This window comes from Anas platyrhynchos, chromosome 1 (genome assembly GCF_047663525.1).
Source record: "Anas platyrhynchos isolate ZD024472 breed Pekin duck chromosome 1, IASCAAS_PekinDuck_T2T, whole genome shotgun sequence".
NCBI lineage: Eukaryota > Metazoa > Chordata > Aves > Anseriformes > Anatidae > Anas > Anas platyrhynchos.
Genome location: NC_092587.1, coordinates 186,004,510 through 186,025,224, shown reverse-complemented (window position 1 = coordinate 186,025,224; position 20,715 = coordinate 186,004,510). Strand labels below are relative to the sequence as shown.

General features: G+C 43.1%; 1 protein-coding gene across 7 annotated transcripts; it reads right to left on the bottom strand.

The window, feature by feature from the left end:
• Nucleotides 1–481: 481 nt before the first annotated feature.
• GPR12 (G protein-coupled receptor 12) lies at nt 482–12,514 on the bottom strand. Of its 7 annotated transcripts, none has more exons than XR_011806479.1 (4): nt 12,326–12,514; nt 7,948–8,170; nt 5,298–5,419; nt 482–1,111 (listed from the first exon to the last, which is right to left on the bottom strand). XR_011806479.1 is itself a non-coding variant. In XM_027469529.3 (2 exons), the coding sequence occupies exon 2, from the start codon at nt 11,718–11,720 to the stop codon at nt 10,716–10,718; it is 1,005 nt and encodes a 334-aa protein (XP_027325330.1). In that variant the 5' UTR covers nt 11,721–11,735; nt 12,326–12,513; the 3' UTR covers nt 9,791–10,715. The 7 variants fall into 7 exon arrangements, 2 of the variants coding, with proteins under 2 accessions (XP_027325330.1, XP_027325346.1); XR_011806480.1 differs by having other exon boundaries at nt 488–1,111; nt 8,100–8,170; nt 12,326–12,507; XR_011806478.1 differs by lacking the exon at nt 7,948–8,170 and having other exon boundaries at nt 492–1,111; nt 12,326–12,491.
• Nucleotides 12,515–20,715: the final 8,201 nt, after the last annotated feature.

Sequence of the window (20,715 nt, the reverse complement as noted above, 5' to 3'; positions counted from 1 at the left end):
TTACTTAACAGGAAGATCAGGACAAAATTTAAACTAAAAAAAAAGAAGGAATCTTTAGCAAGATCCACTGCAGATCCTCTTGCGCATGGCAGCTGATCTTTTTCCACAAAATTGAGCATATGCAACGAAAATAAATGGCAGTGGGTCAGAAAAGAAGTGCAGTAGAAGTAAATTAATTTGGATAAATAAAGGTAGACTTAGACACTCTGGCTTTCATTTACAAGTCTACATTCAAGAATTCCTGTTAGCTATTCTTTCAGACATTTTGTAGAAAGCCATAGCGCCTGGTATTTCCTTCTGCGGTGTTAGTGGAATTACAGAAGTTCAGCTGATATTTGCACATCTGAATTTAATCCCCCAAGTTTAGTTAGTAGCTACTGCCATCTTTTGCTCTAGAACATATGTAATTTTTATATTTTTAGTGAGAATACTGTTTTTTTATTTGAAATAGAATGTGAAATTCAATGAAATGGACAACCATTCTTTTTTTTTATATAAAGGAAAATTTATTTATAGTTACATATACCACATATAAAATTAACATTTAATTGAAACATGTAATCGTTTCAATCATTTATGACTAAACACTTACAATGTTGACTACAAAACTGTACAGTTTATTAACCGATTCTTACAGCATAGTGCAATTGTAACATTTTATAAACAAAATAATTTGTGCCTTTTTTAAATAAAGTGCATTAAATGACTATCTTGTATACAACAAGAAGCTCTGTAGTTGCAATCCAAAGCTTTAATCCTAAGGGAAACTGAGGCGAAGATGTTTCGCTTCCCTTTAAAATCACTTGATACACTGGCAAGCTATGGTTCAAACTTCAACCACAGTTAAATGGAAAAACCTAAACAGTATAAGAAATAACCACAGGCCCCTATTTACTAAACCAGTAATTGGTTCTCATACGAAAAGCACAACATGCAGAATTCAACTCACTGGTTTAAAGCCGCCTGGCTCCTAATGGGACGTGGGGAGTGCAAACTAGCACCGTGCAGCTGCTTTTGCTAAAGCTTGCGGAATTCCAGATGGAACCACACTGCAGTCAGTAGTATCAGGAGTTCACGTGCATTGCACAATGTTTCCTAGGAACAGCTCTCTCTGAAAAAATCATAGATGAGCATGGTAAACCAGAGGTTATTTTTAATTGCATTTGGCAACAGAAAGAAAGTAGGGGTCTAGTTAGTATGTCTAGGAAATTATGAGTGCTTCTACCAGCCAGAGTATTCTAAATTTCATGGCCTGGAGTTAAATACTGAGTTTTAAAGCTTTTTTTTTTTTTTTTTTTTTTCTCCAGAGGCACAGTTATAACGTTTTATTCTACGAGATTTCTTTTTATTTGTAAACACATTTAAGATCAACTTTTGTAGGTTTGGGCTGTGACAACGAAGCTGAGACCAAAGTACAACGTGACTGTAGATTTTAGCCTCAGAGTAAAAAGATGTAGGCATAGAAATTGGATAGATGGCTGATGTGGCTACTTCTAGAAATAATGACAAAAGAAGGGTGCCCATCTCCTAGAAGAGCCCATGTTCTCCTCCTCTATACATGCATAGAGCTGCTATCAGCTCCGATGGAAAACACATTTCAGCACAGGCAAGTGGCCCTAGGGACTGCAGGAATACTTTGCTGTGTATGTAACCCATTTACCTGCCTCTTCAGCTGCAATACCCATTCCGCATTTTTGAAGCTGTTTCCAAATCCTGGAAAACCACATCTTGCTCCTGTACACTCCTATACTGGTGGGAGCAGCCTGAGTTCAGGAGCAGACTAACACACGTTCAGCCCCTCTGCTCTGGGACAGCTGCTGGGTAACAATCTGCGTGCTGGAGCATGCTAATTCCCAACAGCGAGCTCCTCCCCTCCTCCTGGGTAAGGGCAGCCTCCGCTTCCAATGCAAAAGAGATGAAATTTGGTTGAAATGTCATTGAAGAAGGCTATTTTATATCTCGTCTTTAGAAAGGTCTCTGCTGAGAACTGAGCTTATTCCAAAACCAGGCTGTGATTAGCACTGCTAGAAATCCTCACCCCATGCTCTTTTCTCGTGGGCTCCCCGGGGCAGAGGCACCACAAGGTGGACTGAACGCTGCTTGTGTATGGAGGGAGGATGCTGTCAGAGAGAAACCAAGGAGCAGCAAAGCAAAAGCCCACAGATGGAGCACAACTCCCTGAGCTCCACAGGACACAAAGGGACATGGGTATCTCTTGTTTTCAGAGGGCCAGCTCACGCTGCTTTCACTTGTATACTATGAAATACCTCTTCCCTGAAAGCAGAGGAGGCTGAATTCCCTATTATTTTTGCTGTGTTTCATCTTAGCAAATGCTGCAGTAAGAGGAAACTTCTTTGAGGACCAAAAGTAACCAATGCATTAAGAGCTCCACACCTTGGATCCAACTCTTATGGATCCTATGAGCAGAGGCTGGGAGAGCTGGGGCTGCTCAGCCTGGAGAAGAGGAGGCTCAGGGGGATCTCATCCGTGTCCCTAAATCCCTGACGGGAGGGTGCAGAGAGGCTGGAGCCAGGCTCTGCTCAGTGGTGCCCAGTGCCAGGACAGGAGGCCATGGGCACAGCCGGGCACCCAGGAGGCTCCCTCTGAGCACCAGGCAGCACTGCTGTGCTGGGCGGGTGACGGAGCCCTGGCACAGGCTGCCCAGAGAGGCTGTGGGGTCTCCTCCTTGGGGAGCTCCAAAAGCCGCCTGGACGTGGGCCTGGGCAGCCTGCTCTGGGTGTCCCTGCTTGGGCAGGGGGGCACCAGGGGCCTCCAGGGGCCCTGCCAGCCTCAGCCCTTCTGTGGCTCTGTAGTGCCTTTCCTGGAATGCCCCTATGAGAAATGTTCATTTGCTGTATCCTTTAAAAATAAAGGTGAAAGAAGTTTTAGTTACTGCAATATCCTGCAGGTTAGCATCAGTCTGTGCAAAATGCACACCTGTGCCATGTGACTGTGTGGCACATTAGACTCGTGATCTGAGCAGTCCTGTTTCCAAAGCATCTGTGAAAGTCAGAGGGAGAGAAAACAGGAAACAGCGGTAAGTAGGAACATCTAACTGCTCTACAGGCTTGTTTTAGTGATAAATATCCCTCTTGTATTCTGTCCCAGATGTGGCCACACAGAACATACCTGCAATCACAGTTGCAGTAGGACACATCCAAATTAAAGACACAGGAATTCACACACAACCACACAGAAGGGCTGAGGCTGGCAGGGCCCCTGGAGGTCCCTGGTGCCCCCCCTGCCCAAGCAGGGACACCCAGAGCAGGCTGCCCAGGCCCACGTCCAGGCGGCTTTTGGAGCTCCCCAAGGAGGAGACCCCACAGCCTCTCTGGGCAGCCTGTGCCAGGGCTCCGTCACCCGCCCAGCACAGCAGTGCTGCCTGGTGGTATTCAACAAACAAACACCACCAAAAGCCTAGTTTGTTGGAGTCTGTTCCTTAAAAGTGGAAGGCCCCTCCATTTTCTAAGGTAAATCTTTGTAGCACAGAGTTTTCAGCACGCGTAGTTAGTACTGACTTGTTTTTATCTTGAGAAACCAGGACCAGGTCTGGGCTCAGACATCACAGGACATCGTATGTTTGGGATCAAATGGTTTGAGGGAAAAAAAAATAAATCACCATTATAAAGAAAACAGTGACAGTTTGGTCACTTTTTTCCCCTGAAAGTGAATCAGGTATATTTCCATGGTAAAGCAAACGCACAAAGGTATTCAGTGAGATAAAGTCCTGATGATGTATTTGAGAGAGTTACAGCAAACTGTAAAATTATGGGGTTAACAAACATTCTCTAAATGTTATTAGTTAAGAAATCTATTTGTGAAGCTTGCACAGAGCTAAGAATTTATTTTAATGCTTTCTTTGTTTGTTTTTTAAAGGCTCTTCTGAATAGAAATCTATTAAAACTTTCCCATACAGGACTTTACCTAAGAATGCAGCACCATGTTTATGGGAGAAAATAAGAGGCAGGTTCTTGAAACAAAAAGGACTGTGCCAGACATCTTACTGCTGGGAAAAAAAAAAAAAAAAAAAAAAAAAAAGTAACCCCATGGCCATCAGTTGGATTACTCTACACCTCTACACTATCAATTTGAGGAAGCCCTTAAATGTGCAGGAAATGTCCCTAAGTACTCCAGGCACAGAAAAGTCTCCTCCCAACCTGGGGGGAAACCCCTAATACTGTCTTGTCCAATTAAATACTCAGCTCTTCAGCAAGGGTTTGTAAATGCCTTCATATATGCAGAATGCAAAATAAAACGTCTGAGGAGGTGAGGAAAATTCCCTCAAAAGGCAACTCAAGGCATTTGGGATGGCAGGTTTAACCGACCTCTGATTTCAAAATATGAAATTTACTCTCTACCCATTTGCAAAACCTCCCCTAGAAACTCTCCCCCTATCCTTCCGATGGCACGGAATTACTCAGCATCACAGCAGCGAGGCACTAGCTAACCGTAACACGGTTTCATCTAACCTACATTCAGAACTCTTCCAGAAGAGGTCTGTATAGCAATAAAATACACAATTGTTTCTTCTTTTTGTCTGGCTTGCAAGACCCACAATAACTTTGTGACTAAACCTCATTGCAGGCATTTTTAGTGCAAAGGCACATTGTTTGCAAAGAAACAGGGACTGTGAAGTTATGGGCCCAGCTGGTCCTCAGAAGAAAAGGAATAGACAATGACTTACTGCGAGATAATCAGCTCTCGGCTCTACTTTAATATTTTCAATATTTATCCACAAAAATCCTCTGATTTCGAGCAGGGCCTTGACAGACTATAATAATCCAAATAAAACACATGAGGTTGTTGTTTTCAAGGGAGGAGCAGCTCACTTGTGATTGCATTTCCTCCTTTCTGTTCTCTGGACACCATCCAACAACAACAGCACCAGCACCAGCCTCAAGGACACGGGCACTGCTGCCCTGTGCCCCGCAACAGCGGCAGCTCCAGGGCATCGTCCAGGTGCTCCGTGTGTGCCATGGAAGGCTCAAAATGCACAGCTCAAAACAACCCTCTCACAGGGGATGCCTTCATTCAAACATCCTTCCTATCCGAGCTCAAGCACCAAGCTCTTGGCTGAGTCCCCAAGCCATTAAGGCTTGCTTCCCCTCGTCTGTCATTATCTACTTAACATGAAAGCAGACATCCTTGAGGTACACCCAGATCCGTGCCCATTAAAAGGATCTGCAAATTCCTGGTCTCAAGCAGCCTTTCAAGTTTGCTGGGCATCCCATCACTCTTTTACCGAGCGACAGGGGGACATGAGCATGCCTCAGTTATCTTCCCCATACTATTTTTACCTTAGTACGTATAAAGCACGACCCTTCCTTTTGGTTTCCTCTTCATAAGCAGAGATTGAGAAGTCTTACTGTCACTGCACTGCACATCTCTGGACTTCCACTAAGCCAAACTAAATGTGGCACTGAAAGAGAGGATAAACCACTGTTTTATGTAACAGCATTCAAAAAATGTAAAAAAATCAGAACATTCAAATATTATTTAAAACTGTGCCTCCCAATTACAGTAACACATTTATCTGCAGCAGCCTCTTAGTTCTAAGCACCAAATTTCACATGATTTTGGGAAACCCTGCTGCCTAACATCAGGCAAGTTACAGGGCTTCTCCCTAGCATGCAAGGACCCACTCTATTAGGACTTAATTTACAGCGTGCAATAAGTTATCTCAAAATTCTGTTTTTCAAAGCTTATCACTGAAGTTATCAAGCTCTTTTCTTAAGGTGGCTTCCTGCGTATCATGAAACGGATGCTTTGTAGTGGCAAACAGTCCTGACTGCAAGTAGCTGTTTGCTGCTTTAGGTAAATGCATAAAGGACAGATTCCTTCCTGCATTTAATGCATGCATCGGAGCAGCCACGTGTTCTAGAATGGGCAGCTCCAAAAGGCAGCCAGCTAAAACATCAAGATGATGCTCAGACCTTCTCCCAAACAGATGTGATAAAACTGCATGTAGATATTTAACATTAACCTTAATGAATCCTTTTACAAGTCTGGCTGAACTCCCCAACCCGCCCCCAACCACTGACACCACCTCCACGACAGCTGGCCAGCAGCACTCTCTTTAAATGTTCTTTAATTCCTGCCCTACAGGATCTGTATTCAGAGGGAGTGCACCCGATACAGCCTTCTTCAAGGAAATGCTGTTCACCTATTTCTGGTGCTGTCCCTATACACCTAGGGCTCGATCTGTCTCAGCTGGTGTGCAGATATCCTGCCCCTGTGCCCTCTTACAACAGAGCTGTTGTGTCAAACTGCTTTGTACTGGAACCATGGCAGTCCCTCGACTTTTGCTGCAAAAGCTTGTACGCTGACTCGTGGGCACTTGGGATTTTCAAGACATTTGCCCGAGTTAGTTTCTGTTTGAAGGACAGAGAACCATTCAGTACCCCAGAGGTGGCTGAAGAGCTGGTGTTTCTTAAATAGATTTCTTTCTTTATTGCACATAGAGAAGCAGACCATACTTTCTCTGCATCAAAGTCAGGGCCAGCATTTTGAAAATAAGGCTCTGAACATTGCAGAACACTGAATTTAAAAATACCGAGTGTGCAGTTATCTGTCGGGGCCTCATTTTTAGTGAGGCTGTTTTATCCCAACCCTCACTCACACTGCAGGTTGCTCAGAGCTTTTGAGAAATGAATCCACAGCTATCTTCTTTTTAAAAGCTATGTGACCCCTAAGAAAATGAGGCAATAGAACAGAAACTCTTTGGGGATGAAACAGCAGCGGGCCTAAGCCAAGGCTCACTGATGACTATGGAGGGGCTTCAGAGACTCCAGGATATTTCGAGGCTGGCCAAGGAACGCAAAGGATGGATACAATTGCTTGTATTGTGGAGCATCCTTGCTAGGAAGACCCAGCGACTGCAGCAGGCCTTTCATCTCGCTTCCAAACATCCAGGTATCGGTAGGGGGTTTCTTCAATGGTATCATAACCTTGTTCTTTTAAAAACCAAGCTGGCTTCAGAAGGGGCTAGCACCAGTTATCACATCCATCTCGATGGGCATCTTGGATTTGGGTATTCTCAGTATTAGTAACAACCAGAAATCCTAAACAATTAATTTATCAAGAGACTGCTGTAGAACTAAATGCCCGATGCTGAAAGAGTACAAATCCCTACTGCAGTACATTGCTTTCTCTAGCAAACAGCATGAATTCAGCATCCAAAACCTAAGGTAAACAGTTATTGCTGAGTAATCCTATCCAGTAACTCTGTGGCACAAGCCAACCAGAAATAATGTCCCACATCAGTCCTATAGCAACTGCTTAACAAAGGAAGACTTCTGCTTAAGTCCTTATTAAAATTACTATTATTATTTTTTTTTGCCTAAAGAATATATTGCTTCCTTTCTATTGCTCTGAGTTTACTCAGCAGTTTATACTACCTGCAACATGGAGGATTTTATTGCTGTTATATTAAAAAACATTCTTTCCTTATTGCTGAAATTCTTACTGTTAGGAGAAATGGTTAAAAAAAGACAATTAAAATAAACCTTTCCCTAAGCTTTGAGGTTGAACGGGCGACAAAAAATGACTGCAGTAAATTTTGCCCATCAAGACACAAACCTGTTATTTAACTTAAGGTCAAGTATGCCAATAAATTAAAATGAACTTTAAATCTTTAAACCGAGTTACTCATTCATTAAAAAAATCTTTTGTCACTATGATTAAGATACTTCACTGCACATAGCATTCTGAGTTCTACAATGGCCTTACGCACAGGTGCTGTTAAGTGGGGCCATGAAATGACAGATTCCTGCACGCTGCCCAGATTTCTGCCAGTTTCAGAAGGATTGTGGATGGACACTGGCGCCTCACCATAAAGAGGCGAGGCCTACGTGCTCTGAGGTAAGAGCACTGAGATGTTTAACTCAGAAGAGCCAACATCCTCAGTGGTCACAGCAGTAGCTCGGGAGGCAAAACCACGCTTCTCACCTGTTTGCAATGAAAGGCAAAACACGCGCTACTCATCAAATGAGGGCAAATCCCATCCCTACGAGCCAGTCGTGTGTGACTTCTATAATTAATCCTGCTCTCCTCTGTTTGACTCTGACTGCTCCTCAGGAGAGGAGCTTCCAATTACAAACCTCTCTGCTCTGGTACACGGATAAGGTCGGCTGCCCCAGCACTCTGGAGAGCCTCCGTGGAGTTGGGCAGCCTGTGGAATGAGGAAGATGACAAGGACATTAGGTGAACCAGCATTAAAGAGGGGACAACATCATTCCCTCCATGCTTTTTCTGGTTTGCCTACCACCCAGGTAGAAGAGAGAAGAACACTAGTGCCTGCGAGGTGATCCAAGATGAGAACAGGTCTTCATAAGCAGCTGAACAGTTGCCCTCGGGACTGAATTATGGTCGCAGTTGTAGCTGCTCATCCTCATAACACTGCTTGGCAATTTGATAGAGGTGAACAATTACAAAAAGAAAGAGAAAAAAACAAAAAGAGGGGGCTAGACCTTGCACGACTTCAACACACCTCATTTGTTATTTAAAAAGTGCCACTCCACATTATTCTGCCTCTCTACATTATTCAGTTCATGACTTTTGCTGCCATTTATTCCCAGTACTTTGCATACTTGCAAAACTGCACGCATACAGAGCATGGATATTTATGAAGTGATTATTTCTTATACAAAAATCCGTAGCAAAACAGGGACTTGGCAACGACTAGAGTTTCATTAGCATTCGGAAGTAGATAAAGAACACCAATATCCTACGCAGAGTAGGGGCCACAGTCTAACTGTGCTGAGCATCTGTAAATTGCAGCGAAGCCAAGGGAGCTGCACGCTCACAGCTCTACTAGACCATGCCATGCAATTATTGAACTAATCAGATTACAAAGTAAGAGCCAAATATCAGGAAGGTTGAATCAAGTAGATAATGGAATTTGAACCCAGCATTGCAACTTAAATTAGTTATTGCTCATAAAACCTCTACAGAGCCTCGTTTACAGACAATTCATTCACATTTGAGATTCAGCTTTGTGTATAGCATATGATTCCTAACATCACAGAAACTCTGCCACAAAAAGCTACAGTCACCCAAACACCCATGTGAGAAGGACAGATTCCATTTGGAAAAATCCAGACCAGCAACACAGTTGTCTCTACAATCTATACTATACAGGCATTTTTTTCTTAATTGAACTGTAAATATTGCTATTTTTACACTTGAGATTTTTTTTTTTAAACCGTAATGGAAGATACTGAAGCAACACCACAGTACACTGACTTTGACATTCAAGGGAGTGTAACCTCCTGCTGATGCCAGGGCATGGCCACAGCGAGCTCCCATGAACGCCAGTGGAAGCGGTGCCATGGGCTCCCATGCACTGACAGTAGCCTTAAATTTCATGAAGAAATCGCCCAGGAAGGTTTTCTCTCTGACAATCAAGTCTTCAGATTAGAAAACAACATTTTATTCCTATTGCATTCTAATGTGGCTTCAGTAAAAGGTTAGAAGCAGTTTTAAATTTAACCATGAGAGGAAGCTTTTGAGACCAGAACTATCGTCCTATAACGAAGTGAACTGCCATGCATACAGTGCACAGAATCACAATCTGTAATGGATGAAACTGCCAGAGAAGGAGAAAACGTCGTTTCATGTTGCAGTTCTGGTTGCATACAATTACGGACCAGATATGCTCTGAGAATTTATCAACTTCTGTATTTCAAATTATAGCAGAAGAGCAAAAAACAAGTGTAGTAAGTGCAAATAGTTTTGACTTGATAACAAACTTCGGGGGAACCATTTCATGCAGAAATGAACTAAATACATGTTGCAAGTAATTTGTAAGTGATTTTATTTGATATTTCCTTATTAAAAGGCAAACTTGTCCAAGAAGCTTGGAAGCGTTGCCTCTATTACAAATGCACAGCCGAAAGAGGCCATATTGTTTCATCAATTTTGAAACTCCCCACTGAATTCTTTTAAAATTAATAATATAATGAGCTCTGATGCCCCACATCTAAGTGAAAACAGAAGCCTGGCTTTTGAATAGGGAGACAAAGCATATCTTCTGTTTCAACATCCAGCCAGAACTCAGTAGAGGGCAGGTAACTCTTCAAAAATAACGATTGAGCTAATTCATGCTGAGACATAAAGTAAAAGCCATACAAGTACTTCCTCACTTAGAGCAAATTTGCTGCACTGAGATTATTACAACACATACCATATAAACCAGTACAATTGGCCATTATTTTGAAGAGTATTCTGATGATATACGTTTGGGTTTGTGGTAACAGGACATGTGTTTTCTTTTTTTTTTTTTTTTCCTTCTGCTTTAGTGAGAAAAAAATGAGGGAAAAAATACCCTGACAACAGACTGTAACGTGCAGTATGGCTGAACTCAATCACATAAACAATTTCAGATGAGGTATGCTGTTTCAATCTATATTTAATTAGCAAACTTAATGTAAAATTATGGCAAACGTGGCAAAGTCTGGATTATATATTCATAACAAAAGACCCTGAGCAACATTATAAATCTGTAAGAACACTGATTATTTTGATTTTGGAGATCTCTCTTAAACCGCTTGATTCATTTTGGTCTCTGGGGTTTGCTGTTTACACAGAGGTCAGCACATTCTGTGGTTTTTATACGAGCCCATCACACACCAGTTAATGAATGCATCTAAACCAAAGACAGTGTCGCAAGAATGTCTGGGAAGTAACGTGTTAAGCAGCGTGCTCCTGGCTGCCAGTCAGACATCACTGGGCGATCTTGCTCTCTGGGACAGGTTGGAAGGAATACAGCCACAACAGATGAGCCAAAGCGCTTTCTGGATCTCCTGGTTTCTAAAAGCATATATTACAGGATTGATGATGGAATTGTAGGTAGCTGGCAGGAGGGTGGCATAGGTGTATATAGAAGGATAGGTGTAATCTGCTATTAGAGAATAGAGTGTAAAAGGCATCCAGCAAGCAGCAAAAGTCCCCAAAATAATGGCCAAAGTAGACACTCCTTTTCGGGTGGTCACATAGTGGGAAGTGGCCAGGAAATGGTGTTGCAAGGCAATCTGATGGGCATGGCGCATCACGATTTTACAGATCTGAATGTAGAGCTGCAGCATGAGGGCAAACATAAGCAAGAAAGAGACCGAAAGGACAGCCGCGTTATTTTTAGTGAGCGGTCTGATAACACTGCAGGTGGATTCATCTCTGAGGCAGTTCCAGCCCATTACAGGCAGCAGTCCAATACAGATAGATGCTCCCCAGAGCAATATAAGCATGACATAGGTAAAAGTGACAGTCCTCTCCGAATTGTAAGTCAAAGCGTAATACAGGGAGAGGTAACGATCGACAGTAATGGCCAGCAAGCTGCCGACAGATGCTGAGAAAGAGGCAACAATCAGTCCAATCGTAACCAGTTTCGTAGCTTCTGATTGCAGCAGGTACGCGAAAACGAAATTGATGATCAGTCCAATTCCCGCTAAGAGATCTGCGAGCGCCAGGCTGCCTATCAGGAGGAACATGGGGGCGCGGAGACTGGGGTTATGGAAAATGATAAGGACCACAACGGCATTTTCGCAGGAGATGAGGGTCCCTGAAGTGCACAAGACAATGTCCCAGGGGTTTACCAAGAGCTCTGGCTCTGGGTCTACGACAGGAACCAGGGAGGAGCCTGCAGCTGAGGCATTCTCGGGGGAGCTGGCTTCTACATGGTCCTGAGGCAGCCAGCTCAAATTAACCTTCAGATCTTCATTCATTTTAACCCCTGTCTTCTTCAACAGAAAGACATTTTTTTTTTTTTTAATGTTCAGACACACAGCACTGGAGACAGCACCCCGAGAGCATGCAACGCCCCAGAGACAGGCGACACCAACCTAACGTGCGGGGCAGGCACTTGTTACGTAAATGTGACAATTAAAAAATAAGCGAGGAAAAAAAAAAAAGAGGGAGAAAACCCTGAAAACCGCCTGAGATTATCCGCCAAGGGGCCGACACCCTGAGGGATCCTCAGGGCAATTCCCTTCACCTGCAGAGGGGAACAGGCACAGGACAGAAAGCTGAGAGCCCATAAAAGGGGTTAAAAAAAAAACAAATACACAGATTTAAGGAAAAAAAACGTACAATCACACCCCAATTTGAGGGTGTAAACCCGTTATTCCGCAGCCCAAAGGAGGGGGGGGGGGGCTCCTTCACCGACCCCCTGTGAGAACCCCGCCCGGGGATGGGGATGGCGGGGGGGGGGGGGGGGGGGGAGGTATTTTTCCTCAGCAAACTCCCCCAAAAAACTCCGCGCAGGTACCGAAGGGGCACGGCTCTGACACCACCACGGCCCCCCCTCCCCACACAGCCCGGCGGCGGTCACCTGCGTTATCCCGGAGGAGGAGGAGGAGGAGGAGGAGGAGGAGGAGGAGAAGCCGAGGGTCGCCAGCGGCGCCCGGCCGCGCTCGCCCGGCTGAGGCGCAGGGGGCCGAGGGAGGGCGCAGGTGCGCGCGCGCCCCCCCCCCCCCCCAACTGAAGCCTTGCGCGAGCGCGCAAGGGTTTTCGGAGGGGAGGGGGCGGAGGGGGGGGGGAGCTGGCCTCGTGCGCGCGCGCCTGCGCAGGTGCGCCCCGCCGCGTGCGCGCGCGCCTGTGAGGGGATGGGAGGGAGGGAGGGGGGGGGCGGGCGCTGCTGAGGGGGCGGCGGTGGCGGTGCCACAGCGGCCCCCGCCCGGTTGTTTAATATTAAGATTGGACAAGACCTCCAAAATGATCAGTTCCAAGCACCCCTCGACCACCAATGTCACCCGCATGTCCCCAAGCACCACGTCCAACCTCTCCTTGAGCACCCCCAGGGACGGTGACGCCGCCACCTCCCTGAAGTTCTGTGGTGCTGCGTGTTGTAACAGTGTGAAAATGAAAATATTGCATAAAACATGCAGGGACCGTGCAAAGCATCTGGGCAGGAGCAGGTAGCACCCCTCAGAGAGCATATGGGAGGTGAGGGAAGCCGGCTGCCACCCTCCTAGGACATTAGGGACGTCACGTATTTAATAGCGCAGGTCAGCACTGTTCGGGGTTTTTGCTGAGCTGGAAATTGCAATTCCCCTGAGGCCACAGGGATGAGGAACCACGCCACCCATGTGTCCACACCACGCCACGCACAGATGTTTGCCTACAGAGGCTGGCCTCCCACCATCCCCTGTATTACCAATGGACAGAGGCATCTCCTCCAGGGCATGCCAAAACAGTGGGGTCAGTTGGGATGCTGAAACATCTCTAGAAGAGCTTGAGCAATTTTAAGAAAGCTTGCTTTGTCCTCATTTGCACTGGCATATACCTGCAGCACGTTGGAAAGCCTGGACCTGGAGTTGGCAGAGAAGAATTTCCTCCTCCCTTGTTGAGTAATGGGCTCAGACCTACCCCCGCCACGGTGCTAAGGCTTGTGAGGCTCTGCAGGCTGATTCACGATGATTTATCCTTACTTCTGGTGACCCTCCTGCTTTGTAACGAGGATTAAAGATGGATTTCACCTTGCTGCTGATTGCGGTCTTTGTGATTTATCTGTTGATTTCTTATGTGACAGTGTAACAAATGTTTTCCCTTCATCTAGACTGAGTATGTCTGTTGTGTTTCAGCATCCGTCACTCTTTCATTTAGAGCAGTCGCATTAAAAAATGGCAAAAGCTTTTCTTCATCCAGCTTCAACATTTGTTTCACAAATGGGGAAAACCAGCATTTCAATTAAATATTTTAATTTAGGACTTTAGAGAGCTGTGTTTATTCACTTAGTTAATTTGCGAACGATTTCCATTCCAATTAGGACACATTATAAACAAGCTAATGTTTGTATCCTGTATTGCCAGGTTGTCACTTTTTAGAGAGACAGTGGACTGTCTTAGTCATTAGGGCAGATGGCATTGGCACAGATTTCACTCAGCAGCACAACAGAGCAGCTGTAATTTAGAGGAGGATCTCTCTTTTTTTGTATCCTGAAGATTAACAGATGCAAAAATTAGCGATGGGTCATAGTTAAAGAGCTCTTGTACCACTGTCTTAATCCTGATCTCGGTCTCTCTCTCATGAGCATGCTCCTACAGATGACGTTTGCTTGACCCTCGTGCTAGCACAGAACAGCCTGGTCCTGGATCAGGAGACCAAGGTCGGGCTGTGCTGGCTGTGGATATGAGGTAGGGATGAGGTAGGATCCCTGTCTGACGCTCTGACTGCCATGGTGATGTACAAAGATGCTCTGGCCTGTCTCAGGTAACACAAAATGGCTTTCATAACATGGGTGTACCCAGAGGCATGGGAAGTCTAGTGCTTTTATCTATCTCAGGGCATGGTTTGGAAGTTATTTACTCTTCAGGCAGTCTCTGGCCTGCTGTCTCCAGGACATCTGTGTGATTTTGGCCACCCAGTCCTGTGACCTCATGGTCTGAGTGGAGGGAGCATCAGGCTTTGGGATGCATCCTGATTTACCCAGTGTGTAAATACAAAGCTGACCATAGCAGCCAAACAACCCCATTCAAAGAGGAAAAAATGATCCTTAACTAACACAAGATATTCCTCACCTGAAGCCTGACCGCTTTGCAGACCTTCCTTCAGAAAATCCAGCAGGGTCCCATGCCTTTGTCTTGCTTTTTCCTAAGCACTCTGTCTTTTTAATGCCTTTTTATAGGTTCCATTATAGGTTCCTAGACTCTCACCTGCATAGCCAAAACCATCAGGTCAATTGACAGTCTGGAACTCTTTACTTCAGATTTTTCCCTATGCGTAGTTTCATAGTAACCTAAACCAAAATATTAAAAAAGTTAATATTCTAGTGACAACTCATGCAGATAGTAATGGGTAGTTGAATAAAGGAAGCATGAAGAACCCAAATATAGGACAATAGCCTTTGTGTGTTTTAGAAATGTCTTTTGTTAAAATTTTCTTTAAAAAGATTTAGAATCTTCTTAACTATCCACAGTGAACTTATTGAGTGTAAAATTCATTGAAACCCAAATATTTGGTAAAGCAGAGAAATAACTTAGAATTCTATATACTACTGTACAAAGAGTTATAAAAAACATCGTGTCACACTGAGCTATACATAGTGTTAAAGTACATACCGCTACCTTATCCCTGAACTTACCTCTATAATTTCTCTAGTATGGAACATTAACAATTTTAGACAGCAATAAAAAGAAGGATAAGTTTTATTTTTAACTGTGTATCCATCTTCTCCACCTAGCTTTGGCCTGTCTCTTAATTACTTTAGAGATTCCCTCCTGCAGAGTGAGAAGTGACTTGAGGTTCCACAAATGAGTTTGTCACTTCTTTTTAATTCCTTCCTCATTGCCAATTCAGTTTCTATTTTGACAGGGAGCTGGCTTTACGTTGATTTAATCTTCAGTGTCACATGAGTGTCATTTAGATGCTCCGACAACCTAAAGAGCCAAACACTGCCCCTGCAACAAAACTGTCCAGTTATCACTGACCTTTCAAAATCTTTGAGCTTTTATTTTGCTACATTTTTTTTTTCTCCTTCTGGTGGACCAAGTGTTGAGGTCTTCACTCATTTTATCTCAACTACTTAGACAAGCTGAAAGCAATAGGAGCATAACTAAAGTAAGAATTATATAGAGGATGCTTTGGGTGCACTCCTTTAGCCCAAATCAGTCCTTTGTCAATTTTTGAAGGAAAGAAAGAAAATGGAGAGTAAAAGAATACTTGCCAACATATGTCAATTTAATGGAAAATAAATCTTGTCAAACAGACCTGATGTTATTACAAGGGGAAGATATATTTTATTCCTCCATAGGTGCAACAGATTTTGAAAGGCATTTGTCTTACTGTATGGCACCATAATAAAAGTGCCAATTTTAATTAAAATATATGGGAAATACCTAGTTTAATAAAATCTCTTAAAACACTAGTTGGCTGTATATGAGAGTTCCCCATGCAGGGCTGTAACAAAGAGGGCTGCTGTGACCTAGGGAGAACCATGACCAGAAACACGGAGGTGATATTAACTCTGGACAGGGCATTGATGAAATCAGTATTGGAAAGCTGGATACAGTTCAGACTAAAGTATTTTTAAAAGGTACTGAGAAACAAATGAGAATTCAGGAAAGAGTCACAGGTATGATACTGAAGATATGAGAAATTGTCTCAGATTAAGGACTTACAGAATTTACTGTTTTCAGTTTCTCTGAAAGAAGATTGAGAGATGACTGGGTTACAGCATACTTTCACCACACTTCGGATGGCTCTGGAATCTAACAGAATAGCATATCTTCCAGAAAATTCCTGGAAGCCAAAGTCAGAGAAGTTCAGATTCAAAATTAAGCACATTTAATAGCATGATAATTATGCACTGGAACAACTCATCCAGCACAAGAATGGATCCTTTACTCATTTCCTCTTTACTTTTTTTTTAAGAGGATGCCTTTATCAAATACAAGTTCTACATAGGCACAAGCCAGAATAAAAAAGTTACCTGAAAGTAATACCAATTTATTTTATTTTATTTTTTTATAGCTTACTTTAGCAAGGAAAAAATTCCTCTAACTCACAGTTTGTTCTCTTCAGGTAAACAAACATGATATTCTGATGGATTTAGATGTTTGAAACCCTTTTTCCTTGGGTGCCAGCTGCTCTCTATAGCCATGGCTAGTTTGAGGAGTCCTCTGCCAAAGGGCACTACTCTTTCCTGTCTGGTAAATAGCTTGGTATTCAGTCTTCACAAATTGTCCGACTTGGGGACATGTTTCCCTGCATATACATTGCCTGTTTTTCCCTAGCTCTTTCTTACTTCCTTTAACAAAACACACTGATTTTCTTTTACTTCTTCTGCATATGGTATACATTAAATAACTTATTTCTCCTATTTTTTTTGATGATTTATTGTGGCTGGATTATTCTGGAACTGGGGACAGTGTACTTTGTTTCTGCTTTTGTGCAGCTTTCAGCTATTTTTGGTTACATCTGCAAAAAGTGCTTTCATGCCAGTCTCCGTTTGCTAATTGGGAATAAATCTTGAGATGAGCATGAGATGCACTGAGCTTCTTCAGGCCACCATAAAGTACCTGGAGTTCTTCAAAGCACCACAGAGAACATTGCTGGCATGCTAACTTCTCAGGGTTTCTAAAACAGAAAACAAGGCAAGCGTAATAAAAATACTAAAAGGTGTATGCTATTATGGCAGAAGTTTGTACTACAAACCATTGGCTTGAACATGCTTAAGTGGAAAGGTTGGCTTGCAGCTATATTTGGTTCCTCTGTTTGCTGGCAAAGTAATGTCCCACAGCTGAAAATGATTCAAGGCACATTGATAATTTTAGTTATTTAAAATGAGATAATGGGCATTCTGACTCTTAAAAGCATGGGCAATATTTCTGAGAACGTTTCTGAAAAGTATGTTCAGTTATAATAGATGAGATGACCAACTTCTCTGACAGAAAGGCTAGTGCCTATATTCCTGCAAAATGTAGATGATGATTTAAATGTTCAAGCTTGTACATTGGTAGAAATTGTGGTAACAATGCTTAAAGATTATCTTATCACATCTGAATGTTGGAACTGGCAATTGTTGGAGGCAATGTAGTCATAGTGTCTTAACAAGCTGTATAACCTATATGATGCAAAAGAAATAAATGGCAGCTAAACATGTTCATAGTCTGAGCATGGTACAACTGAAACTGTTAGTAAACCCACAAATGTAATTAAAAAAATGTCCAAGTTAAATGTATTGCAGTGCATAACAGCAAAAATTAGCTGTTAGGATGTTGGATGGAGGCATTGTCCAACAAGATGCACTCTTTATGCAGAAACATTAGTGTTCTTGCCTGCTGACTGCTTTTTATGACATGTGATGTTTGATGAAAGAGCTTTCTTTAACTGTGAGCTTGGTAGGTAGCCAAATAAAGTAAATGGAAAAGTTGGACTTCCTCTTTTGTATCAGAGGAAACTATCTCAGAAATTATTGACAGATCCAACATGTCTTTCACAGAATTAATACCTTTATGAAAGGGATGCTCAAATTTAATCCATGTAATCAAATGAAGTTAGAATTTAGTCTAGGAGGAATCCACTCGAAAGAAAAAGGTTGCAGCTATACTCTGAGATACACTCTGAATGGAAGCACCCTTCTGAATTGCTGCCTCTCAAACTTCAAACATAAGGTGCTTATTGTCTCTTTCAAAGCTCCTCAGGGAGTATTTCATTTGATATTGAGAAGTGTTCATCATTTTTGATTGGCTTCGGGTGCCAGCCTCCACTGTCTATTGATTAGGTATAGTTGAGCAACTCACTTTGCACTTTTTCTTGTGCTCCCTTTGGCACTCAGCAGCAGCCTTCTATAAACATCTCTGCCACTATCTCTGCATTCCTTTTCCAGTGACTTGTTAAGTATGTTAATTGATTTATTAAAATCTAAAGAGTATTAGAAGTCGTCTTATATTAATTGGACTTGTTGATCCAAAGATACATCTTTGTCTTAAAATACCATGAATCTCCAAGATTTCTGAGTTTTATTTGTTTGTGCTGAATGCTATTTTTTTCCATATCTGTCATGTAAGTGGCTGGAAATGTTTGTTATGCTTTACTTTTGTATATCGTGTTTCCAGAAGTGTTATTTTCTACAAAATTGAGGTAGTTATTGAGCCTTTTCTGTACTCTTCACATAGTTAATATGACATCTAATAAACCAGCTTCTTCAGAATCCTTCCTGCTCTTCTGTCTGCCTTTACTTTACTACATTTGTCTAATACAGACCAAACTGATACACAAACAAAACTGTTATTGATGGTGCTGTACATTAGACAGAAGAGCTTGATCCCAGTGACAAATAATCAAACACATGGGCTTTTAACTTTTTAATTACTTCCAGAATACCCTTTCAAAGATAAAGGTGCAGTGACAAGGAAAATCTGTGTTTCCTATTAGCTGATCTTATATTCATTTCCACCCTGCAGTTAAACAAAAATTAATAAAGCTATTAATGTACTTTTCATTGATGCTCTGACCATAGCTCCATCCTGTTTGAATCCTGGACTAAATGCTGTTATTCTCCCTTTTAAAATGCAATTAACTCCTCCTAGCCTACAAAGCTCTAATTCCACTAATGGCCATGACTCTGGCCTTATTCCATTTTTCACACCTTTCCCTTTCCTGAAATACCTCGTTAGGATTCAGCTGGGGACAAACGTTTTGTTAATCTGAAAAATAATGTTCTTCCTCTACATTAAATATTCTTTTGTCTTGTTTGCCTATTCATAACCAGTGTTACTTCTTCTGTGCTGTAGTCCTTGTTCTGAATGGTCTATGAGAGCTGAGGAACATGATCAAGAGACAGTAGTTTATCAGATTCCTGTATGTACTAACTGCCCATTTCCTTGTTCTTAGACCCAACTGAGTAGTTATATGACTTAATGTAGTTTATGACCAAGAATAATTAAATGGCATCATCTTTCATTTTTCATGGTCCAAGACTGATGGCACAGGCAACTCCAGAGATATTCGGTGACTTATTAATCATAGAATCATAGAATATCCCAAGCTGGAAGGGACCCACAAAGATCATAGAATCACAGAATATCCTGAGTCCCATAAAGACTCATAAGGATTCTGTAAGGATCATCGAGTCCAACTCCTGGCACCACACAGGTCCAGCCCGAACCCAACCATTTGTCTGAGAGCATTGTCCAAATACTTATTGAACTCCAGAAATGTCAGTGCCCTGATCACTGCTCTGGGTGCAGACCCTTTCCCTAACCCCCAGCCTGACCCTCCCCTGTCCCAGCTCCATGCCGTTCCCTCGGGTCCTGTCGCTGTCCCCAGAGAGCAGAGCTCAGCGCCTGCCCCTCCGCTCCCCTCGTGAGGGAGCTGCAGGCCGCCATGAGGCCTCCCCTCAGCCTGCTCTGCTCAGGGCTGGACAAACCAAGGGACCTCAGCTGCTCCTCATGTATCTTCCCTCGTAGACCCTTCACCCACTTTTTAGCCCTCCTTTGGATACTCTTTAATAATTTTATGTCCTTCTAATACTGTGGCACCCAAAACTGCACCCAGTGCTGGAGGTGAGGCCGCACAGTGCAGAGAACAATCCCTCCCTTCGCCCAGCTGGCAGTGCTGTGCCTGATGCACCCCAGGGTATGGTTGGCCTTTTTGGCTGCCAGGGCACACTTTTGTCTCAAATTCAACTTGCTGTTTACCAAAACCCCAAGATCCCTTTCTGAAGGGCTGCTCTCCAGCATTGTCCTTCAGGTATTTTTCAAAATTTCCTCATTCATCCTCATGCATCCTCATCGAGCAATGGATCAATGTTTTCTCTGGTCTTCCTTTTTATTGTACCCCACAGTACTGGCCAACTTCAACTCTATTTGAGCTTTGGATGCATGAAAGTTTTTCCTTGCAAAGGCCAACAGCAACCCTGTAATTCTCTCATGTTGCCTTACCACACTTCCAGCAACCATACACTTTCTTTGTCCACCAAAACTGAAGAAGATCTCTGCTCAGCCAAGCTGACTTTCTTCCCCACCTAGTTTGAATTCTTACATTTTGGAATTGCCTGTTCCTGTGCTTTAAGGAGGTGGTACTTAAAAAGTGACTGGCACTAATGGACCCCTATATCTTCAAAACAGTTTCCCTGAGCAGCTTGAAGTCTGCTCTCCCCACATAAAGGGTTGAAGTTTTGGTGGCAGTTTTCCTTCTATTAGCAAAGATTTTAAACTCAACTTCTTCACTGTCACTGTGGCCAAGACAGCCGTCAATTGCCACTTCACCCTTGAGCCT